Genomic DNA, 22,056 nt, shown 5'->3' on the forward strand with positions numbered 1-22,056 from the left:
GATTTATTGCTTCACCTTTTATGTGAAATATATTATATTTCGTTTCCCATTAAAGTATTGAAACAGAAGTCAATGCAACTAACTATAAGACCAAAAATATGTAAGTTTTAATAAAACATCTCGCAATAAAAGTAACACAACCCTCTAACAAAAGCTAAGAAGTATAATTATTTGATTGTTTTAATGGAGATTTAGGTATCCGGAACAGCCCGGGATAGTTTAGTGTGTCCGTTTCAGGACATGCGCAATGGCCTAGAGCTTCCGGCAACTGCATTGCGACAGGAAGGGCAAGGGGTCGTAGGGGTTGCCCAGCGAGGACGGAAAAACAGGAGGCGAAAAACAAAAAGAAAGCCAACGACCAAACAATGTGAGAAAATGCACGTGTGCGAAAATGCTGCTGAAAAAGTATGTAAAAACGCGGCGTAAGGTGAAGATCCTTCTCCTGCTGGCCATCGTGGGTCTGCTGGTCATCACCATCATAGTGCTGGGCTCCAGCGGACGCAATGCGGCCATCGAACTCCTGCTGGACGAGCGCTTCATTGCACGGGCCTACAGGGGACCCGGGGACCAGACGCCGGAGAAGCCCCAACCGGCGGTGGCCGTGGCCCTGCTCCAGCCCCAGCGGGAGAACGGAGTGATTGTGCCCGAGAAGTACGACGAGCAGAAGATCAAGGAGCGCATCATCCAGAGCAAAATAGATCTGATGAAGCAGCAGCAGCAGCGGGACCACGACGCCGACCAGGCGGTAATATGCAAAGACATTTTAAGATATTTTATTTATTTATACAAAGCCAGTTAAAGGTTTAAAACTAAAACTAACTAGCAGTTATGGTAACAATATAACTTTATTTAAAGATAAAGAGAACAATTTTAAATACAATACAATTTAAACAATACAAATTGCATATATTTACTTTTTCCCAAAAAACTCCATTGTGTTTCTTTAACACATTTAAAATAACAGCTTTTGGATTTTTAAAATATTAAACCATTTTTAGTTTGATAAATAAATGGGAATTTTGAAATTTAAGCAAAAATATGAATATGATATAATTTAAATTAAATGAAGTTCAAGTCTTGTAGCCTTAAAATCATACTTAAGAATTTTCTTATATGGTTTCCTTAATGCTTACAGGCCAGAACCACTTTGGATGTGGTGATAACAGCAGTGCACATTTTCTACACAGCCCCAGTGCCCTGGTACAAGTCGAAGAAGCCACCTCCGCCCCGGCGGAGCATCCGAACGATGTGCCACTCTCAACTCCACGCCCAGTGCGGATTCTCAACACAGCCTTCTATCCGGCACTGGGTCTGTACAAGCCCAGCACCTCGCTGCTCTCCCAGCACTTTGAGAACATCCGCAGCTGTGGCATAGGAGTGCTCATCCTGAGCTTTACGGTTGGCAAGCCGGCGGAAACGGCGCTCCTGCATCAGATCCTGGAACTGGCTCCGCAGCACAACCTCAGCGTGACCTTTGAACTGAGTGTGGCCGGGAATCAGAGCGTGGAGTTTGTGCGGCAGCAGCTGCAGGAGATTGCCACCTACACCAGCCTGCCCGGATTCTACAGGGTATGGAGTCAGTCGAGAGGAGTCTCCCTGCCCGTTCTCTACGTCAGCAATGCCTACAAGTTGAGTGATAGTCTGGGCAGGCTGCTCTGCCGAACGCCTTCGCTGGTGGAGCCGGATGGACTGCGCAGGGTTCTGGATGCCTTCTTCATAGGACACATAAGGTGGGCAGTCTTTATGGGGATACTCCCAGTTGTAGCTTTAAAATTCTACAAATCTAAATAATAAGTCCTTAAAATTTCAAGTTTATTCAATATTTTTTAATAAATAAATTACTAAAACTTTTTAACTTTATCACTTTAAACACTTTTTAAGTTTACAATTAATTATCTGTACCTACTATTCATCTTTTTTATCTTATAGGCTTAAAAGCCATGCGGATGTATTGCGACGGTTGTGTTTCGATGGCTTCTACAGCAAACTGCCAAGCAATGGAGCGGTCTTCGCCAGCACCTGGAAGAACTGGTCGTATCTGAAGTCGTTTGCATTGACCTACAAAATGCTCTTTGTGCCCACTGTGGGTCCGGGATTTGCGGAGAGGAACAAGTTCCCGCGCCATGGAGACATTCAGAGGCATCGCAGCAATGGAAGGGTAAGCACAACATTATAGTTAACTAATAAGAAGTTTAACTGATGATAAATCGCATCTGTTTAGTACTATGGAGTGGCCTGGCGGACGGCCATCCTGAATCATGTGGGCTTCATAAACATAGCCAGCTACAACAACTGGCCCGATGGCAGCCAAATCGAGGAGGTGATGCCCCGTGCCGGCTTCCTGGACTACAATCCCGGCTCAAGGACCAAATACCTAGATCTCACAGCCCATTGGGTGGGGAATTTTCTGAAGACGCGCCAGGAGGCGGCGGCGGCAGCTTCTGCGGCATCGCCCCAAAATTGCTACGAGCTCTTGAATGGGACAATATGCTAGGCGCATCCGCAACTTCCATGACGAAATGATAATCCTAGTTACTTTAGAAGCAATAGCAACAATTGCAGGCCACACAATTACTTTTGAACTGTTAACAAGTCTTCTGCTGCACACATATATATACACTACATATATATCGTTTTGATAGTGATATTTTTAATAACTCAGATTAATTCGAAACATCAAGGGAATGACAATTACATGTCGAGTTCTTTCGCAAGAAATTAATGTAACTATATTCTATCAAAAGGTTGTGCATGAGAACTAAACAAAATACATATTTAAAGCCAATTAACAATTGCAAAAAACACAACTATGGAATTACTAGTAAATTTCTTGCCAAAACACTCGACAAAATAAAACGCAAATGAAAGCAATTAAAATTGATATCAATTACAAGTAATTCTAGAGCCAGACATACTTTTTTATTAAATCTATACTAGCTTTCAATTATTGTAGTATATAGAGAAGAACAATATCATAACTTAATGCCATGCCATATTATGTAGACACCAAAGAATATTATCTATGTTATAACGGATATAAACTAAACACTTGTTAAACGATTGGTACTTACAAAATTTTAACTTTATTACGAGTACAATATACGAATACTTTATCTAAGCTTTAATAGTTTAGTGCCAAAGTATAAGTGTTTTATAATGGGTATCATTTTAAGGTTTAGTATTGGTTTGAACTGAAAAATCATAAAAATAACAATGAGGTTTTGACAGAGGTAGGTAATTTGAAACATTTATTTTTTCAACACTACTATTTTAGCATGAACATCATCTATTAAGTCCTCTGTTACTTTTGACAGGCGAAAATAGCTGTCATAAATAGTTTTATAATTTCATTCTTAGATAGAGAGTAACAAGTTATCATGAGCACTCCGAAAGCCAAAACTGCGGAAGGAAAAAGGGCCAGGGGTCAGGGGCCAAATGGCTTGAAAGGATGCTGTTGCAAACGGTCGCAGTGCATCAAGAACTACTGCGATTGCTATCAATCCATGGCTATTTGCTCCAAGTTATGTCGCTGCGTTGGTGAGTTTTACAAAAGAAAGGGGTTTCAAAGGCTAGATTAGATGGAACACCGGTGGACTAACCACTATGACCTTTTTAGGATGACATTTATAAAATAATTAAATACCCATTGCATGAAAATAAATGTATAATATTGTTATGTCCTACATACATCTGCATGTAAACCAATTAAATATCATATATATGTTTTATAATTTTTTTTATTAGGCTGCCGGAACACGGAGGTTCGAAAGGTCGTGGACACCAGTGCTGGGTCCAAGAATTCGAGTGCCACGAAGAGGGAAAAGGCGAATGCAATGAGTGCCAAGGCAGCAGCTGCGGCTGCCAAGGCGGGCATCAATGTCCCGATGAAGGGTCTGCAGGCTGGCGGATCGGGAGCAGGAATAGCCGGCAAACCTGTGGCCGCCATACCCTTTGGCGTTGTGGCCAGTCAACAGCCCATTCCTGTTCCCATTAACATCAGTGCTCCCCGTCCTCTGGCAACGGGCACCACTCCAAGCAGTGTAACAAAGCCTCCGGTGGATTCCGTACCCGCACCTCCCATCATTCCAGTCCGGCAGGATGAACGCAGGGAGCGCAACCTCTTTGTTCAGCCGGTCAATGCTGCTGTGCTGGAATGCCTGCTCATCCAGGCCACTGAAGCCGAGCAGATGGGCTTAAATGAACTCCAAGTGGGCCAGTTGGTCCTTGCGGAATTCGTGCGCAGCTACAAGGGGATCTTGGAAAAAATCTGTGAATATAATAGAGATTATTTTTAAGTGCTTCGTTTTAAGCACTAATTTGTTTAATTAAAACGACTATTAAAATTCAATATTTGTTTTGGTTTAAAAAATTAGTATTTATTGTCTTATTATTGGCTAAATAATAAAAATATTTCTTTGTTTATTTTTTCATAGCCACAAACAAAAAATAATAAGTAAAGTAAATGAGAAGTTAATTCCAAACTTTGAACTTAAATTGATTTTAACAATTCCATTTCTTATTCTATTGCAAAATAATCATATAAGGTATAAAGAATGAAAAGAATATAATTTTTTCAGATTGAAAGGATATGGTTATAGAAAACTTTCATGCAATTATATCCGATTTTTAGATATGTATACTTGTTTATTAACATGCCTATACTTTATAATATTATCACTTGGACTTATAATACATTTATTATTCGAGTTATAGAACAAAATATTTACAAAATTTGTGAAATTAAAATTCTGTTTTTTATTATAGAAAAATTCAACCTATTCCTCCTGGCAAAAGCCAAAATCTTTTCGAGAGCTACCAATCTGGTGGCTGGAAAATAAGCTCTGTAACAAGCATATCGCAGCTCGTTTTCCTTTGGGGCATATGCGACACAACTGGCGTGGATTTGTGCCGATCCAGCGGCATCTCATTGTCACTGTCGCTATCCAACTGCTGATCCTCATCGGAATCGTCTTCCGCATCCTCGTCCGCGCGTCGTCGCTTCCTTTTGCCCCCTTTCTGCGTTCTTGTGGAGCGATACTTATGCCAGAACTGTGCCGGCTGGGCAAAAGCAATGAGTTTTGGAAATCTCATCGCCAGAGCTCGGCAGAAGCTTTCAAAACTGTGCCTAAGCTCGGAGTTCATCACGGACTTGAGATGTTGATAAGATTCCTCCACATATCTGAGATTTTGTTCCAATTGTTTGAGCTGTAATATAAGGAATACACGATTAAAACTTTTCAGCTAAATATTTAAATTTTCAAATTTTAGCCAAAAAATATTTTAATTAAAACACTTTTAAACCATCGGTTTTTGTTTCAAAACCATTGGAAATAGATGTCAAAGGTTGGATGGTCATACATCGTAGAACTCGTCATAAAATGTTTAGTCAAACGGCAATCACAGCTAAAAATGTTTAACTTTGGACATGTTTGCAAAAAAAATTGATGTAACTACCCCTTATCAAATCTATCTTATCTTATGTCTTTGCGTCGCAATTTGACCCAGTTACAGTCAAACAAAATCTTAAAAAAAAGAATTTATATTTTTACAAAACTTCAAAAACCCAAAAAACATCTTGGAAAATCGTGTTTTTATCAAAACTTTAAAAAGTAATGGTCAAAATATAATACATTGTTGAGATCGTTAAAAACAATTTTCAATCGAACTTCTTTCTTTCAAAAATTTAGCTAAAAGTGTATTTCGTAAAGTTTCTAATCTGGTTGTTTAAGACTCTTGAAAATTAGAGTGTAATATAGTATCCAAAAACAAAATAAAAACTTACAGGCTCCTCGAAGGACTGTGCCTTTCGTCCTCTTTCCCTAGTTGGAGCCGGTGCCTCGCCTGCTGCTGGTCGGGGTGGTGGAGAAGGGGCCTCCACCGACTCCTCCGCACCCTCATCGGTTGTATCCTTGTTGTTTCCCTTGGTGTGAAAGCAAATGCGACGCATGATGAAGAGGATATCCTGAACCACGGTCAAGGAGCCAGGAGTACTGACAAAAACTTTTTTTTTGGTATGGTCTAAAATACAAATTAAATGGTTTTATTTATTAAACTGATAACATCGATTAACTTTAAAACTTAAAGCATACCTGCCAGCTTCTTCAGTTGGCCAAAGTGAAGCAAGAGCGTGTACTCATCCACCGAGGCCACGATGTGATTGTAAAGAAGCCGACGACTTTTTGCCATTTCCGGACCTTCGAGTGGCGATTTGTAGTTGTCATTCGGCATATCACCCCTCAAATAAGCCAGGCCATTCAGGTCGAAAGGACACTCTTTGAGGCAATGAGCAAACAACTTTTTGTCGTACAATCTTCTGTAGCGAATGAAGAAGGAGTCCGCTTCCCTGGCCACCTCGGCACTGTCGTCCAACAGACCAGCCAGCATGGATATGAGAATGGGACCCTTTAGCTTGATGTTCCCCGAGAGCATCACGTCCTTCACACACCGAAAGGTGCGCACTCTGGTCATGGCGAATTTCGAATGGAGTTTCGACGCAATATCCTGGAAATTGATCTCCAGAATCGTGGGATGCTTCTGGCCCAGATCGTTTAGGGCTATCATCGTGGTGTTGATGATCTGCGGCCTGTCGTTTTTGGTCAGAATGGTGCTGTACAGCTTGGACACGTTTTTGGCCAATTTGTAGTCCCTCAGACACAAACGACCTGCTATCACAATCATCCAGTTGGTCATGCGCTCGTTATCCGTATCGAATTCGGACTCGTTGAGTTTGCTGCATACCGTCAGGTACTCGATCACAATCCTCAAAATCCGTTCGTCCACATCCATGGGCAGCATCACAATGATCTCCGTATAGGCGCCCAAAAGGCACTGCAGGCGTGTGTGTTCATTCTGGAAGTTCTGGGCACTGCTCAGGATACCCCTGGCGAGATCTCCCAGCAGGCTGAGCTGCCAGTCTGGCGTCTCGGCAGCCGTCGCAGGATCCTGGCTGGCGGACAAGTGGTGGATCTGGTTGAGCAGATTGACGGCACTCGAGATGAGGCCCAGCCAAATGCTACCCGTGCGCAGGGCATTCAGCAGCCTCTGAAACAACTGATTCAAGGCTGGCTTGGAGAAGTTCCCCAGGCAGCCAATGATGAGCTGCAGGGCCAGAAATTGATTGGACTTCATGTTGTAAGAGGAGAGACCATTGAAGATGCCAATCAGTGCGTCCATATTGTTGGTGATGCGGCTGGACAGGAGCAGCAGCAGTCCCCAGGCATCGGTGGCCATGGAGGTGGACAAATGCGAGATTATGGTGTTCACCAGTGTGGGTCTAAAAACTGAAGCTTTTAAAATCTGTTAAAATGCAAATGCAAATAGGCCACATACGTCACAATAGTTTCCCCTTCCAATAGTACGGAAAATCTTTCTTGCAAATAAGATCTAGGTTGTGTCATCAGAAGAGTACTGATGATTCGCCAGGGCATAAAGTGTTTGGCCTCGTTTGAATACTCAAGGGGCTGAATGTTCTTCAAAACCATGCGATCAAAGCTCTTAAAATAGAAAGGTAAATTAAATAAATTATGCACAAATACCTATGGATAATGACCCACCAATAAGGCCACCTTCTGCAGGGCCGCATCCACATCGCTCATCAAGCAAGCCCAAATCCGGCAGTACACACAAATCAAGGCGAAGCAATTGGAGTACGCCTCCAGCAAAGTTTCTATGGTATCCAGGGCTGATTTCCTCACCGAAGCCAACCGATCTACAGCCAACAAAGAGGTTTCCCTCACGAAATTCGTATTGTATATGATCAGGGGGTTGACCAGCACCAATCTTTCGAGCAGAGCTATGCCAGCAGTTCGTGCTAAGCCATTGTCTGCGACCAGAAATCGCTGGTACACCGTTTGGGGGACATTCTTGACCTCTGCCTCCAATTCCTCGTGACCCTCGAAGCTGAAGGCATACTGAACGATGCCGGGCTTCTCGAAACGCAGCTCGTTTTGTTCCACCGAGGGCTCTTTAAGTGACTCCACATTCGCATCCTCGAACTGAACGAATCGAATACACTCGTCCAGAATTTTTGTGGTCATGGGGGAGCCTTGTTTCAGGGCCAGGATGAGCACTTGGCAGGCCTTCCGGCGGACGGTAAATGTTCGATCATTGAGGCTTCGCATTACCTCCTTTAGAAGGATCACTTCCCTTGGCACTTTGGACACATCGTAACGGAAAATGCTCCACTCCACCTCGCTTTGCTGCATGAGGATCTTCTCAATCAAATCCAAGGCTCTGGTTTGGATACCCACAGCATCGTCTGCCTTCACAGCATCGAGGACAAAGTCTGCACAGGATTTATTGCACTTGGCGTACAGAATCCTGTCGTATTTGGCCGCATATCCTATGGCCACCTTCTCATCATTGTTTTTCCACTAAAAATAAAATATTATTTAAGTTTTTATTGCTAGAAATATTATTTATAGGGTGCTTACCGCTCTAATTGGGTTGGTGACCACACACTCAATGTAGAAATGCAATATTCGGATTAGAATGTCGGGGTACTTATCTATAAGCTGGATAAACCAATCCGAAATGTGCTCCCCGTTCTTCATCGCTTCTCCCCGACGTCCTGCTCCAATGCTATGCGGACTATCCGTGTAAACATGCATGGGAAATGTCTGCCGCATTATCAGATGAAGAGTTTCATAGACATCGCCATTATGCTCGTTGGCTATTTCCCCAAAAATATCAAAGCATTTGGCGTGCAAGGCGGGGGCACCTGAAAGAGTTATAATTGTTATAATTGGTCTAACAATGATTTTAAAATAATATTAATAGTTACATAATTATTACAAATATATTCCAAAAATATATGATAATAAGGACTTTTGATTTATATTATTTGTACTAGGAAAGTTTTAAAGTTTAATATAAGTTATTATTTAAAAGAAAAATTTGAAAATGTAAAAAAAAATTTGTAAAAAAAAAACATATTTACACATTAAGTTGTAAACAAGTTACACAATACAAAGTAAATAAACATTATTTTCATAAAGAAGAAGAAGAGTTTCAAAATTTAAAACACGTTACAAAAAATTCTAACAAATCGATAACCTGAAACTGCTAAGTTGCCAGCCCAAAAAAGTAGCTATATCGATAGGCAACATAATCGTTTTTGGTTGCATCTCTACGCAAAGGCAAGCAAAATAATTAAATAATTGTGGAACGACGAATAACTATTGCAATTCCAGAAGATGTTGGGCGTAATGCGGATCCAAGGAGCGGGAAAGGTGCGCCTCCTGTCCGCCCGCCTGCTGGCCAGCAAATCCTCCACTGACATGACCACAAACAGATGCGAATCATCGAAACCGCCGGCAGCGGAGCACTTTGATATAATCATTGGCGGCGGAGGACTGGTGGGCACCACATTGGCCGCCGCCCTGGCCAAGAATTCCACGCTAGCGGACAAAAAGGTACTGCTGCTGGAGGGAGCACCAGAATTCCGGGGATTTGATCCGTCTGGACCGTACCAAAATAGAGTATCCGCCATCAACAAGAACTCCATTGAGCTGTTTAAGGCCATAGACGCCTGGTCGCACATCGAGGCCGCCCGGTACAAGCCCGTCAAGCAGATGCAGGTGTGGGAGTCCAACACGGATGCACTGATCCAGTTCCAGCACGATAACTTTGCCAGCGATGTGGCATGCATCATTGAGAACGATCTGATCCTGGATGCGGTCTATGCGAGGGTCAAGGAAGCTCCCAATGTGGAGATATTGAACAAGGCCCGCATCCAATGCGTCCGCTTGCCCAAGGACTCTGGTGGCCATCTCTCCGAGCTGCAGCTGCAGGATGGTCGCTCCTTTTCCTGCGATCTGCTCATAGGAGCCGATGGCGCCAACTCTGTTGTGCGCAAGGAGATGAACGTGGATGTCTTCCAGCTGAACTACGAGAGGATGGGCCTGGTGGCCACCTTAGAGCTGGGCGAAGATGCCTGTGATAACTCGGTGGCCTGGCAGCGCTTCCTGCCCAACGGACCGGTGGCTCTGCTGCCGCTGACGGATAGACTGAGCTCCCTGGTGTGGAGCACCACCAATGAGCAGGCCAAAAAGTTGCAAGCCCTGCCGCCGGCAGAGTTTGTGGATGCCCTCAACGAAGCCTTCTGCAGGCAGTATCCCCGCGTGGATGTGGCGGACAAGGCTGTGCAGGCTCTCAACTCCCTGTTCGGACACAATGCCAGCCAGCATCAAGTGCAGTATCCGCCAAGGGTTTGCGGCGTCCAGGACAAGTCCCGTGCCACCTTTCCACTGGGCTTCCTGCATGCCTCCTCGTACGTCTGCCATGGAGCAGCTCTGGTGGGCGACGCTGCCCATCGGGTGCATCCCCTGGCCGGCCAAGGAGTCAATCTGGGCTTCAGCGATGTGAGGTACTTGGTGGAGGCGTTGGCAGCCGGAGCCTATGCTGGCTTCAAGCTGGGCGACAAGCAGCATCTCATCAAGTACGAGCGCAAGTGTCTGGCCAAGAATGTGCCCATCATGCTGGGCGTCCATGGACTGCACACCCTCTACTCCACACAGTTCAGCCCGGTGGTTTTGCTCAGGAGTCTGGGACTGCAGCTGACGCAGAACTTGCCGCCCATCAAAAACTTGTTTATGCGGGGCGCAATGGGTCAGTAGATCAACGACAATAAATGGGGATATTAAATCTTAAGTGTTTTATAGTTATTCACTTCACTTGTGAGTGGAATAAAGTGAGAGTTCATATCAGTGCTTACAACCTACTTAATGGCTACTTCAATGGCATACTGGTAAAATGTAGGTCTAAAGTTTGGATTTGGCCTACAAGTTGTGCAATTGTTTCATTTAAACACAGTGTATTGCTTTTCAAACCAATTTTAGTTGCTTCCTTATTAATTTTGTAAACAAAAAACATTGTATGCGAAATTATTTCATTATAAAACCTACAATTTTGGCAGCTAGACATTATTTGAACGTTTAGATATGATGAATCATATATTTTACTCTCAAACATTTAAAAAAATTATCTTACATTACTATCATTGTTTTAAAGAAAAGAATCTTTCTAATTTGGAAGCTTTGTCATATAGGAAAAAATTCCGAAAAAATTGCACAAACTTTTCAGCCTGGTAAACAGAAAACTTAGTTCTAATTTAACATTCGTTTTTGATAGTTTTTAGCTTGGTGGATTTGGGTTGAAGGCACATTTGGCATTTTTGGCAAAATACACCTAACTTATTCTAGACAAATTTTGGTATTATGTTTTTGGAAGGGGGCCAGAATTTACAGCTCCTGGTGGCTCTTGGGCAAACTCTCGCCCAGCTTTAGTTGTTTATCGAGAGTGCATTCCTCCGCCTGGTCGAAAACCTGTTCCCGATCGCTTTTCAGCCGCGCTTCTCCCTCTTCACTCGTGTCCACATTGATTTGCTGCGAATCCTCGGTGTCCGAAATGTAGCTCGAGTCTCCTGTATAGTAAATGGGATACATCAGGAGTGGAGAGGCACTCAAAGCCACGAGATTCCTCTTGGGGAAGGCTTCGCTCCAGGTTTTGTTGGGATGACGATCGAACATCAGGGGCAGAAACTCATCCACGGGTATGAGTTTCTCCAGCGGCTTGGCTGCCAGCAGCTTCAGGGCTCCCTGTAGCGAAAGAACATAGCCCAATGTCCAGTAGGAGTAGCCGGCATGCACCAGATTATCCGCATTCGCCACAAACGGTTCACTTTCCTCCTTCAAACGCTTGCGACCAAAGTAAATGAGGTCGTATTTCACAGCGCTTCTGGCCTGATTCAAAAACCTGACCGCATTTTGCCGGAAATAGGGTTCGAAGCGTATGTCATCCTCCAGAATGAGCACCTCTTTGAGTCCCTTGCGCACCATCATCACCCAAATGCTGTAGTGGCTCAGGAAACAGCCGATTTCGCCCATTGTCATGGCCCGATGGTGATAGGGATCCTCGTAGCCGGGCAGGAATCGCACGCCCATCTCCTGCAGCCGCTCCGTGGTCAGTTCCTTGCCATCGACAGCCGGAAAGTACTCTGCTTCTATGCCCAGCTCCTCGAAAAGCTGCTCCATTTTCTCCCGCCTCTCGGGTCGCCTCTTTAGGTTAATCATAAATATGCGATCCAAGGAGAGCTTGCTTTTCTCCGGTTTCTTGGCCAAGTGCTTGTAGTAATCCAGTAGAGGAGGCACTCCTCCCAGATCGTTGACCATAAGGGCTCGCAGATTCACCAGCTGCTGGAGATCATGGTCCAAGGAATCACCCGGTTCCAGAGGTTGCAGTATATAGCCAAAGTTTATGTCGTTGCAGATGTGCAGGGGTATGCCCGAACTATTTGCGGATATGGCAAATACTATGATGTCATCCGCTGGTCCTTCGTAGAGCGGCTCCTGCTGCCTGCTCCTCTGCATTTCCAGCAGCCTGCTCTTGTCGAAGGTGAGATTCCTCCTGACCACCCGATGGTTCATGTTCACCAAAACGGCTGTGTGCACCATGGGCACTGGGAAGCTGCCCTGCTTCTTCACATGGTAGATCTCCTTGTACTCATCCGTGCGCCTGTAGTAGTAATCCTCCGTCATTCCGCACCAGAAATTCGAGTACAAGCTTTCCGAGATCAGCATGGGCGCCACAATGGGTAATTGGAGACGGGTGAGGGTTTTTAGTGCATCTTTCGAGGTCAGCAAGACATCGGCGTCCAGGAAAAACATGAAGTCAGCCCAAATTTCGCGTCCATACTGGAAGGCCTCCTCTTTCATGGCGATCAGGTGTTTGAAACGCGATGCGGGCCACTCGTACGGTGAACTCTCGTTAAGATAACTTCGATCCTGTGGCTCAAAAACATACTTTACACTTTGATAGAGATCCGCCGAGTTGTCCAGCCAGTTCCTCAGGATATCTATACTGTCATCATTGCTATGATCACAACGCAACCTGAGATATGGCGATATTAGGGGTTTAATTCCCATTTCCATGGAATAATAGGTATACCCACCAAAAGGCAATCCTCTGCTTGGGGTAATCCTGCTGGTCCAGGTAGCTCAGGAACATGGGCAGTGTGTGGGCCTTGTTGCGCACCAGCAGGGCAATCAGCACCGTCGGTGGCTCCTGGTAATCCTCCTCATCCTGTCCCGCAATGCACACCAAAACGCTGGCCAGGAGCAGGCCGAAAATCACTTGTTTCTTCATGACCACGTCATTAGTTTAACGCATCGCAGGGTTCAAAGGGGTCACAACGCACTATCTGAAGCAGCGGAAGCGTCCAACTTGTTTAGAAGATGCCGGCGAATCAGTGAATCGGCCTTATCTATTAATAAACTGCCTCCTTCTTTTCCAGCTCCAGATGAAGTGACCCTCAAACTGCATCAGCTGTGGCGGCTCTCAAACTGTGCGGGTGCGTTATCGCCAGTTATCGATTTGGCTTGGTTTGAATTCGTTTAGGTTTAATTTTGTTGTCTTTTCTAATATTTTAGTTGAAATTCAGTTCCATATTTAAAGATACAAATTTTTGGAGTCCATTTGTTGTTGTTGTTTATAAAAAAACAACCGCTTTCTTCTTTGGTTTGTCTTTTACTACATACAAAATTTATAGAAATGGATATTTTAAACTTATTTATATTTGACAAAATATTTTAAACTATCCCGGTACTTGATTAAACTGTGTTTTATATGTACAAATTCAGGTATAAAGCTCTTAAAAATTTCCATACAATTATCAAATGAATAAAGGCAATTAAAAGAATAATTAAATTTACAATAGTCATTTTAGTAAAATTTTGTATGGTGGTACTTCAAAAACAATTTAAATAAAACAAGCAGACCAAAGGATTGCCTCGTACACTTTACGATAGATATAACAAAGATTTATTGTTTTAACAACATTCTGTTTACGCAGTCGCTGCATGGGGCTTTGCATAGCTGGGAAAGTTGAGTTTCAGGCCCTCCTTGGCCTCAAAGAAGGTGTACGACAGGGTGATGGTGTCGCAGTGCTCCAGCGCTGGATCCCCTGTGATTTCCGGATCGATGTAGAAGAATACGGGCATGTCCACCTCCTCGTGCGGATTCAGTTGTTGTTCCTCGAAACAGAAGCACTGGATCTTGTTGAAATAGGCGCCCGCCTCGAAGGGGATCACATTGTAGGTGCTGATGCCAATTACCGGCTTGTCCGTGGGATTCCGGGCAGTATAGAATGCCAATGCAGTTTCGCCGGGTGCCACCTTAATCTCGTACTGCTGCGGCTTAAAGTTCCAGCGCATGGAGGAGCCAATATCGGCGTTGAAGCGGATCTTCAGCACCCGATCCTCGATCTTTTGCATGTGCTCCACCTTTTCGGCATCGTGACCCTGCGACGTGGTTCCTCCGTAGCTGTACGCTTGGCAAAAGATGCTATATAGTGGCACTGCCGCATAGCTAAGGCCCACGATCAGCACTCCGCCGGCTGTTATGTAGTATAGTGTGGATTTCGCCCGTAATTTGCGAGCAGCTTCCTCCGGAGAATGGGTGGATTTCATGCGCCAGATTTGATGTGACTTTTGCGCGGGATTTTGCTGCCGAATGGAGCTCCTTATCAGCTGATGGCACTGCCCACGGAGTGCAAATATGCTGCGCAGCATCTTCCGCTTTTTATTTAGTGTATTTTGGGACTATGTCCTTAAGGTTTTCATTTATTTTATCACTTGTTTGTATAATCTTTCAGGTCGTTAAGTGTGCTGCAGTGTGTACACACCTAGTTCTATCAGCTGTTCAAAACAAACTAGAAGCTATCGATATATCGTGGTTTGAATTTTAAAATTCAACGATATTAAATTAGAAGAAAAACATTTTTTCGGTAAAAACTCTTTGTATATTGATAGTAAGCAATCCAACCCTAGTATTAACATATTGCTGTCCTTACATAAATATCAAACAGGAATCAAATTTGATAGCTACAGATAATAATAAATTTAACTAATGATAATAATAATACTAAATATAAAGCGGAAGTCCATAGTTGCTAATGATCTTAGTTACAATTTAGCAACAGCTTTAAACGCTTTACGCTAGCTTTATATAAATAAAAAAACACTTCTTTGACTCCCACCAAAGATTAAACATAAAATATAAATAAATAGTATTCAACACTTACATGAATTCTGATATCCCACTTTAAAGTTCATGTAGAGCACCTCCATGAGGCAGCGAATGATCCTGTCCCGTGGTTTCAGATGCTCCTTGAAGTGCACATAGCGAAAGACCAACTTTAGATCATCACAGATGGTCAGAAAGAACATCCAGATGGTGTTGGCACGGACGCTTTTGTTGCCATTTAGTTCCAGCAGTTTGAAGATCTTGAGGACTTGCTCGATCACATCCTCGTCGAATATGCCATAGCTCTTGGCTCCCGGAATGGTTAGGGTCAACAGATAGGTGCTCACAGCATTGAGGGATAGCTGAAGATTGAGGTTTTCATTCAGAACCTGCGGAGCAGCCTGCTGCACGTGCTCCGGCGGAATGGCCAGGCTCACAAGCGAATAGATGTACGAAAGGTACGCGCTTGCTGGGGAAATCCCGATGATATTGGCCCAATTGTCGTGGGTGTTGCTATAGCTGGCCTGGTTCTCGTCCCTCATGGAGCGTATTACGCCGGATAAGTCCCGGAGCAACTGCAGCTGCGACTCCTGGTACCCAATATCCTGTTTGCACATGGCCAGGGACCAGAACTTCTGCGCCCGCTGCATTAGAACATCATCCTCGGCTTCCTCGCCATACAGCCACTCCTCTACATCTACCCACTGCAAATCCGGCACATAGTACACTTTTAAATCACCAAAAATACGATTTAACTCGGACATGTTTACATTTTACGCCCGTCTCCGTGCCCAATAAAAATTAACAAGCCGATAACCAAACAGCTGTTGCACACAATCGATAACCGATAAGTCCAAAAGAGCGGTTAGTTTTCAAAATGGTACAAAATCAGGGCTGATATATTAATGCATTTACTTGGCTTATTATTATGCAATTTAGTAGTTGTTTCGTGGTTACATACGCGCACTTAGTTTCTAATTCCGCTGACAGCTAGAAATCCAGCGAGGCCGAGGCATTGGAATTGCTCAGTAGACCGGAGATGCAACTGTCCGGCTTGGCGGCTGCAGCGGTCGAAGACTCCTGCAGCTCCGGCGGCAGGTGGAACTTCTCGATGACGAACTTCTTGCGGCGCAACTTGAAGGCCAGATCCGTGGTGTCCGGCATGTGGACGGCCAGCGTGTTCAGGGCCGACATCTTGTGCAAATGGAGCAGACCGCTGTACTCCTTGAAGGCGGGATGCGTCTCGCGTTCGGAGCCGGCAAACGACTCCAATTCGATGGCATAGTCCACCAGCTGGCGGATCTTGGGCACCAGGCTGGCATCGTACTTGGCAATCAGGTGCATGGGCATCGTGATTAGGCACACCGAGTTGCAGTTGCGCACACTGGCCATTAGCAGGGTGAGGAACTTGATCAGATCCTCGCCGAAGTGCTCGTCATACCACAGCGGCGATCCCAGCGAGGTCAGGCAGACGCGGCACAGGTTCTTCTTGGTCCCGGCCACGAAACTCTCGTCCCGCAGCAGATGTTGGATGTCGCTCAGTAGGTTTCCGTACCGGGCATTATGGAAGACCTGCGACTGCGACTCCTGGCTGCCGGTTTTTGTGCTGCTCGTGACGCTGCTGCTGTTATTGTTGATGTTATTATTGTTGTTATTGCTGGCGGAGTTCTCCTCCTGGGACTGCTGGGCCTTTATCTCCGGCGCAGTGCTCTCCTCTCCCGGAATCGGTGGGGCATCCTCCACGGGCTGCTGCTCCAGCGACGTGGGGGTTGGGGAGCTACTCTCGAACAGGACCACAGGGTCCAGACCCTTGTAGTTGTCGTCCCACATGGTCGTGTTGGCATAGTAGAGCATCATCGAGTCCATCTGCTCCATCAGGTTGAAATGATGACCGATCTTGGCAGTGGCATGCTCCGAGTTAACCAGCGGCAGGTCGTTGTACCGCCAGGCGATCCTAAGGCCATTCTCGCTACCACCAGCACCAGCGCCACCCTGGGCCTGCGCCTGCTGTTCCTCCTGCTGCTCCACCTCCGTTTCCAGTTCGGTCAGCGGCTTGGGCAGACGACGCAACATCTCCGCCGGCAGATCGTCCAGGCTGCCCAGGAATATCTCCTGCTTGGACAGCACACCCTCGGCCAGGAAGTACTTGGCCAGCACCTTTGCGTGCGTCATGAAGCGATCCTCCTCGATCAGGCAGATCGAGCCCATTGGTAGGCCGCCGCCGATTACCACGTCCAGATACGGATTCCCGCTGGAGGTGATCACCTGGGCCGTGTGCGGCGAGGTGCGGGTGCCGCGGATCGGCTTCTGCACGGTGCGCTTACGGAAACTGGTCATCTTCGCTTCGGCTAACCTTTATTTTCTGCGTTCTGTTCTTTTCTCCGTGTTTCTTCGCGTAAACTTCTACTTTCGATGGCTGCCAATAGGGGCACACACTCGGCGGGACAATCGATAGCCCGGCACAGCTGTTTTTTCGCAAGCGCAGGTGGATGCGATAGTTTAGCTACTATCGAATTAAAACCGCTAGAAAAAGCTAACTAGTTCTTCTTTTTGAAAATAAATTAAATTCATTGCAAGTAACCACCTTTGGTAAGGTTAATAATTTGATGGAATTGGAAATAAGTAAAGTTTTCTGAGCGAAAGTAAACTCACAGCCTCTTTTAAAAAAATAAATATTTCGTAGTTATAAGATTTTTTTTGTTTTACCGAGTATATATATGAATTACAAAGTTGAAAATAGTAGTTCAAAAAACAATTGCATATATTTAAAATTAAAGATAAGCCTATCTCAAACATACATGTTTTAAAAAAATAAATAAGCATAGCAATATTTATTAAAAAAAAAAATATAATTCATGAAAGTATAAAGAATATATATTATTTTTGTAAATTAAATACATAACATTTTTGGCTAATTAATTTATAAGTTAGCTTGCTGTACAAAATATATAGCTATATTTATAGCAAGCAAAGATATTTATCACTACTTTAACTGTTAAGGGCATTCAGAAAAATGCCTGCACATATCGATAACAATGTCAGCTGTTTTGGCTAAAGCTTTACCTGTGCATTTTTGATGACATACTTTTATTGTTCGTAATTGAGAAAAACAATTGGAAAATTACCTTCAAATCAACGCCACAATGGCCGAGGTGCCGTCGCCGCAGATGACGGAACAATTGGACAACGAGGAGGTGCGGGAAATCCTGAAAAACACCACAGATCTGCGCCAGTATTCACGGCAGATTGAAAAAGAGTTCAAGGAGGTGGAGAACAAGTCTATAGAGGGTAAATAAACTACTCCATTACATGCCATATGCAAACTCAACTTTAATTATCTCTCCCTTAACTAACAGACTATATAGCTGAATCGCAGAATATAGCAAATTTGCACAATCAAATCAACGATTGCGATGATGTCTTGGAGCGTATGGAAAATATGTTAATGAGCTTCCAGAGCGTTTTGAACAACATTAGCACTGAGATCACGCAGCTGCAAAGGAAATCGGTATCCATGTCTCTCCAACTGACCAATAGGCAGTCGGTCAAGGCCCAGTTATCCCAGTTTATTGAGGACATGGCCGTGTCCGAGGAGATGATCAATATAATAATGGAAACTCCGGTCACGGAGCGGGATTTCAGCATTCAGTTAAATGTCCTCAACCACAAACTCTCGCTGGTCAAAGAGCTCAGCTTCAATGAGTCCAAGTCCACCAGCGATGTGAGCGATGTGCTACAGAAGCTCCGACTCAAAGCCATGGCCAAGATACGCTCGTATCTGCTGGAACAGATCTACAAGTTCCGAAAGCCCATGACCAACTATCAGATTCCCCAGAACGCCATGCTCAAGCACAAGTTCTTCTTCGAGTTCATCCTGTCCAATGAGCGGCATGTGGCCCAAGAGATATGCAGCGAATATATCGATACGATGGGCAAGATTTACTATAGTTATTTTAAGGTTTGCTAAGGAGACCGTTAGAGTTTTACTACTCTAAATGAATTAATTTCTTCACAGAGTTATTCCACCCGCTTGACGAGTCTCAAATTTGAAGAGTCCTGCACAAAAGAGGATCTAATGGGCATAGAGGACAACGCCTCAAAGGGCCTATTTTCCAAGACAACGAGTCTCAAGCACAAGAGCACCATCTTTACAATAGGAAAGAGAGGCGATATACTTAATCAGCAGCTAGAGGCCCCAATTATAGTGCCACATGCCCAGTTAAAAAACCGAGTAAGATAAATGGCTTCATTAATAATTATTTGTTTTTACTAATTATCTTTTGTAGTACACCGTGGAGGCTCTCTTCCGTTCGGAGCAATATGCCCTGGTGGACAATGCCTGCCGGGAATATCTCTTTGTCACTGAATTCTTTATGGTCCGTGGCACCCAAGCACAAGATCTGTTCAACCAGATCATGGGCAAAACGTTAACTCTGATGATTGTAAGCCAATGGTTAAAGTTTCCGGAATGTAAGCAATAACTATTTTCGAATTTAGAAAAACTTGGAGACCTCCATACACGACTGTTTCGACACCATTGCTATGTTCCTATGCATCCATCTCATATTCCGATATCAACTTATGTGCCACAAGCGATGTGTGCCAGCATTGGATAAGTAAGTTTCTTATATGGGCGTCTTTTGAGTCACTGTTCAAATATTTTCCAAACAGATATTGGGACTCCTTGCAATCGGTTATTTGGCCACGACTGGAGTTGGTCTTCCGCTTAAATATACAGAGCATACACGACTGTGATCCTACCAAGTTTAACAAGGAATTGGGACCGCACTATGTAAGATAATAGTTTATTTAGTCACGTTTTTGCAAAGACAAAGTTGAATGACTTTGTCAATTTGCTACATTTAGTACCTATTTATTTATGAAGACCCCAATTGATTTCTTAATCACAATTGAGGAATGCCTGCAAAATGAAAGTCAAAAGAACGCTTCAGAGATAGCATAATAACAAACTAGATAGAAGAAGTGCTTTGTCATATAACACGTATTGCTTTTCAGATAACCCGACGCTATGCGGAGTTTAGTGCGGCTATTGTGGGAATCTCGGAGCATTTTCCAAACGAATTGGTGAGCCGATTGCTTCAGGAACTCCAAAACGAAGTGGAATGCTTCATCCTGCGTATGGCTGCCATATTCCCAACGCGCAAGGATCAGCTCATCTACCTGATCAACAACTACGACTTGGTTTTGGGTGTGTTGATGGAGCACACGCGGGATAACTCCAAGGAGGCGGAGGCCTTTAGAGAGCAGCTCAATGCCCGCAGTGCCGAATATGTGGAGGAAATTCTGGCCCCACATTTCGGTGGGATCATTCAGTTCGTAAAGGAGTGTGAACACTTTTTCGAGAAGGAGCAAATGGATGAGCTGAGGAAACAGGAGCGAAGAAGTCTGGCATTGGTGGCCAGCTTCTCGGCCAACTGGAAGAAATCCCTCGAGGAGCTAAACCGGGAAGTGCTCCTCTCCTTTCCCTCTCTGCTGACGGGCTCTCAGCTTCTCCAGCTCGCGTTGGCCAGTTTGGTGCAATATTACCATCGCTTCCACAAGCTCCTAACGCCCAACGCCCGCGCCCAGCTGACCAACATTCATGTGGTGATGGTGGAAATTAAAAAGTACAAGAGTAATTACTGAGAGGCGCTTTAATTGAATGTGTGTCGACTTCTGTGCATTCCAACTTGAGAAAAGTTCCAAAATATACATATAAGTAAAACCGCCAGGCGCTAAGACTTAATCCTCATCCTCGAACATCATCTCCACGAGATCCTGATTGGAGCAGCGTTCGCCGTCCAGACGCTGTGGCTGCTTCCAGCGCAGCAGAGTGGGCAAGAAGATCAGATGAGTGTTGGGATCCTTGCGGAAGGGACAGTTCAGGTCCTTCCAGCTGCGGCAAAAAACAAAAGGTATTTATTTGTTTACAATGGTCAAAAGATAACAGGCAGCATGAACATAAACTCAATAGCATCGTAAAGCTATCGCTGTTTAATGGTTTTTTATCATGAATGTTCTGGGCTTGTGAATAACCACTTGAGTGTTTATTTCATCATCATACAGCTGCGGATGAATGACTAGTTGCAAACTACCAAATTCCGATAATCTACACGTCATTCTTTAATATTTAATTAGGTGCCTACTGAACATTCAAAGCATGTTAATAATATCAAAACGTTTTAGCTCCCTTAAATAATAATATATTCTACCTTTGATTAGCATATACGTTGAGTAAAGTTGATTATCAACAGAATGAGAGTTGCATAGGTAAACAAACAAAGAGGCCTGTCTTTCTAATTTAGCATTAGGTTTTAACATTATTATTAACTTACTAGGAACGCTCGCCCACATCCACATGCACAAAGTGCGAGTTGCCGGGGGCCTTCTTCAACGCATCGTGTATCACCGGTTCAGCTGCAATCGTACGTATACGTGATATGTGAGTTAGGAAATCTGATAATAGGCGGCGGTTAACCGCATTGGGATCACGGCATTCTCACCCTTGACGCAGTAGGGGCACCAGCTCTGACCGTTCTCGTCCTTTCCACCGCTGAAGAGGACGTGGACCGACTCGTTTCCGTTCTCCAGCTCCTCCATCTTCTTGGAGAACTCATCATAACCCTTAACGTTGTGTGTGACGACCATGGTCTTGCTGGGATTGGTATTCACCGCGTAGTAGCGTCTGAAGATGCGACCGAAAACTGTTATGAGCGACGTGATGGTGCACTTTGGAGTAACTGGCTTCTGGAGGGGAATGGCTTCGTCTGCTTTATCAGGTTTTCTGAATTTTTGACGTAAAAAAAGCTTACAGTAACAGATGACAAAGTTGCCAGCCTGCTTGCATTTAACAAGATGTCCATTTTCTAGCCAAAACAAGCTTTTATTATTTTGTTTAAGAACTAATTATATTGAACAAAATGAGTCTCCTTTGAAAAGTATTCAAATTGCTACTGAGAACTATAACATTATAGGTTTTTTTTCTTATTGTAAATTTAATTTCAGATCTTTTCTGGGCTTATTAAAAAATATATA

The 22,056-nt window shown here is 44.2% G+C and overlaps 9 protein-coding genes across 10 annotated transcripts; 4 read left to right on the forward strand and 5 right to left on the reverse strand.

Annotated features, from left to right (window-relative positions):
• The first annotated feature begins 82 nt into the window (after positions 1-82).
• LOC128261219 (glycoprotein endo-alpha-1,2-mannosidase-like protein) lies at positions 83-3,169 on the forward strand. Its single transcript, XM_052994793.1, is given in 5 exon segments — positions 83-745; positions 1,136-1,223; positions 1,226-1,730; positions 1,930-2,158; positions 2,222-3,169. Coding segments are annotated over 5 exon segments (1,449 nt in total). The 5' UTR covers positions 83-391; the 3' UTR covers positions 2,495-3,169.
• A 107-nt stretch (positions 3,170-3,276) lies between these two features.
• On the forward strand, positions 3,277-4,883 carry LOC128263457 (uncharacterized). Of its 2 annotated transcripts, XM_052998511.1 has the most exons (3): positions 3,277-3,537; positions 3,745-4,269; positions 4,765-4,883. In XM_052998511.1, coding segments are annotated over exons 1-3 (687 nt in total). In that variant the 5' UTR covers positions 3,277-3,377; the 3' UTR covers positions 4,767-4,883. The 2 variants fall into 2 exon arrangements, with proteins under 2 accessions (XP_052854471.1, XP_052854470.1); XM_052998510.1 differs by lacking the exon at positions 4,765-4,883 and having other exon boundaries at positions 3,745-4,549.
• On the reverse strand, positions 4,813-15,785 carry LOC128263452 (uncharacterized). Its single transcript, XM_052998504.1, has 7 exons — positions 15,080-15,785; positions 8,433-8,719; positions 7,554-8,372; positions 7,330-7,493; positions 6,090-7,273; positions 5,783-6,018; positions 4,813-5,205 (listed from the first exon to the last, which is right to left on the reverse strand). The coding sequence occupies exons 1-7, from the start codon at positions 15,783-15,785 to the stop codon at positions 4,813-4,815; spliced, it is 3,789 nt and encodes a 1,262-aa protein (XP_052854464.1).
• On the forward strand, positions 9,015-10,720 carry LOC128263454 (ubiquinone biosynthesis monooxygenase COQ6, mitochondrial). Its single transcript, XM_052998507.1, has 2 exons — positions 9,015-9,137; positions 9,192-10,720. Exon 2 carries the CDS (start codon positions 9,195-9,197, stop codon positions 10,614-10,616), a length of 1,422 nt encoding a protein of 473 aa, XP_052854467.1. The 5' UTR covers positions 9,015-9,137; positions 9,192-9,194; the 3' UTR covers positions 10,617-10,720.
• LOC128263453 (glycosyltransferase 25 family member) lies at positions 10,640-13,312 on the reverse strand. Its single transcript, XM_052998506.1, has 2 exons — positions 12,950-13,312; positions 10,640-12,888 (listed from the first exon to the last, which is right to left on the reverse strand). Exons 1-2 carry the CDS (start codon positions 13,141-13,143, stop codon positions 11,241-11,243), a joined length of 1,842 nt encoding a protein of 613 aa, XP_052854466.1. The 5' UTR covers positions 13,144-13,312; the 3' UTR covers positions 10,640-11,240.
• LOC128263456 (cytochrome c oxidase assembly protein COX11, mitochondrial) lies at positions 13,776-14,684 on the reverse strand. The gene has a single exon (XM_052998509.1). It carries the CDS (start codon positions 14,565-14,567, stop codon positions 13,842-13,844), a length of 726 nt encoding a protein of 241 aa, XP_052854469.1. The 5' UTR covers positions 14,568-14,684; the 3' UTR covers positions 13,776-13,841.
• A 131-nt stretch (positions 15,786-15,916) lies between the features above and the next one.
• On the reverse strand, positions 15,917-17,666 carry LOC128263455 (elongator complex protein 4). The gene has a single exon (XM_052998508.1). It carries the CDS (start codon positions 17,356-17,358, stop codon positions 16,012-16,014), a length of 1,347 nt encoding a protein of 448 aa, XP_052854468.1. The 5' UTR covers positions 17,359-17,666; the 3' UTR covers positions 15,917-16,011.
• A 399-nt stretch (positions 17,667-18,065) lies between these two features.
• LOC128262906 (vacuolar protein sorting-associated protein 52 homolog) lies at positions 18,066-20,746 on the forward strand. The gene is made up of 7 exons (XM_052997485.1): positions 18,066-18,309; positions 18,378-18,979; positions 19,037-19,252; positions 19,308-19,463; positions 19,519-19,637; positions 19,693-19,813; positions 20,038-20,746. The coding sequence occupies exons 1-7, from the start codon at positions 18,165-18,167 to the stop codon at positions 20,665-20,667; spliced, it is 1,989 nt and encodes a 662-aa protein (XP_052853445.1). The 5' UTR covers positions 18,066-18,164; the 3' UTR covers positions 20,668-20,746.
• On the reverse strand, positions 20,661-21,954 carry LOC128262922 (thioredoxin domain-containing protein 17). The gene is made up of 4 exons (XM_052997504.1): positions 21,834-21,954; positions 21,525-21,768; positions 21,357-21,438; positions 20,661-20,917 (listed from the first exon to the last, which is right to left on the reverse strand). The coding sequence occupies exons 1-4, from the start codon at positions 21,882-21,884 to the stop codon at positions 20,764-20,766; spliced, it is 531 nt and encodes a 176-aa protein (XP_052853464.1). The 5' UTR covers positions 21,885-21,954; the 3' UTR covers positions 20,661-20,763.
• Between the last annotated feature and the right edge of the window lie 102 nt (positions 21,955-22,056).

Source organism: Drosophila gunungcola, unplaced genomic scaffold (genome assembly GCF_025200985.1).
Source record: "Drosophila gunungcola strain Sukarami unplaced genomic scaffold, Dgunungcola_SK_2 000001F, whole genome shotgun sequence".
Taxonomy (NCBI): Eukaryota; Metazoa; Arthropoda; class Insecta; order Diptera; family Drosophilidae; genus Drosophila; species Drosophila gunungcola.

Excerpts from the sequence above, each read along its gene's own strand:
- LOC128263452 (XM_052998504.1), bottom strand. The coding sequence starts at position 15,785 with ATGTCCGAGTTAAATCGTATTTTTGGTGATTTAAAAGTGTACTATGTG. Across the intron at positions 8,720-15,079 it reads AGTGGGATATCAGAATTCAT|GTGCCCCCGCCTTGCACGCC; the intron begins GTAAGTGTTGAA and ends TAACTCTTTCAG. Across the intron at positions 8,373-8,432 it reads TCACCAACCCAATTAGAGCG|TGGAAAAACAATGATGAGAA; the intron begins GTAAGCACCCTA and ends TTTTATTTTTAG.
- LOC128263457 (XM_052998510.1), top strand. The coding sequence starts at position 3,378 with ATGAGCACTCCGAAAGCCAAAACTGCGGAAGGAAAAAGGGCCAGGGGT. Across the intron at positions 3,538-3,744 it reads CAAGTTATGTCGCTGCGTTG|GCTGCCGGAACACGGAGGTT; the intron begins GTGAGTTTTACA and ends TTTTTTTATTAG.
- LOC128263453 (XM_052998506.1), bottom strand. The coding sequence starts at position 13,143 with ATGAAGAAACAAGTGATTTTCGGCCTGCTCCTGGCCAGCGTTTTGGTG. Across the intron at positions 12,889-12,949 it reads AAGCAGAGGATTGCCTTTTG|GTTGCGTTGTGATCATAGCA; the intron begins GTGGGTATACCT and ends GCCATATCTCAG.
- LOC128263456 (XM_052998509.1), bottom strand. The coding sequence starts at position 14,567 with ATGCTGCGCAGCATATTTGCACTCCGTGGGCAGTGCCATCAGCTGATA.
- LOC128263454 (XM_052998507.1), top strand. The coding sequence starts at position 9,195 with ATGTTGGGCGTAATGCGGATCCAAGGAGCGGGAAAGGTGCGCCTCCTG.
- LOC128262922 (XM_052997504.1), bottom strand. The coding sequence starts at position 21,884 with ATGGACATCTTGTTAAATGCAAGCAGGCTGGCAACTTTGTCATCTGTT. Across the intron at positions 21,769-21,833 it reads CAACTTTGTCATCTGTTACT|AAGCCAGTTACTCCAAAGTG; the intron begins GTAAGCTTTTTT and ends ATTCCCCTCCAG. Across the intron at positions 20,918-21,356 it reads GATGTGGGCGAGCGTTCCTA|CTGGAAGGACCTGAACTGTC; the intron begins GTAAGTTAATAA and ends TTTTTGCCGCAG.
- LOC128262906 (XM_052997485.1), top strand. The coding sequence starts at position 18,165 with ATGGCCGAGGTGCCGTCGCCGCAGATGACGGAACAATTGGACAACGAG. Across the intron at positions 18,310-18,377 it reads GGAGAACAAGTCTATAGAGG|ACTATATAGCTGAATCGCAG; the intron begins GTAAATAAACTA and ends CTTAACTAACAG. Across the intron at positions 19,253-19,307 it reads ATGCCCAGTTAAAAAACCGA|TACACCGTGGAGGCTCTCTT; the intron begins GTAAGATAAATG and ends TATCTTTTGTAG.
- LOC128263455 (XM_052998508.1), bottom strand. The coding sequence starts at position 17,358 with ATGACCAGTTTCCGTAAGCGCACCGTGCAGAAGCCGATCCGCGGCACC.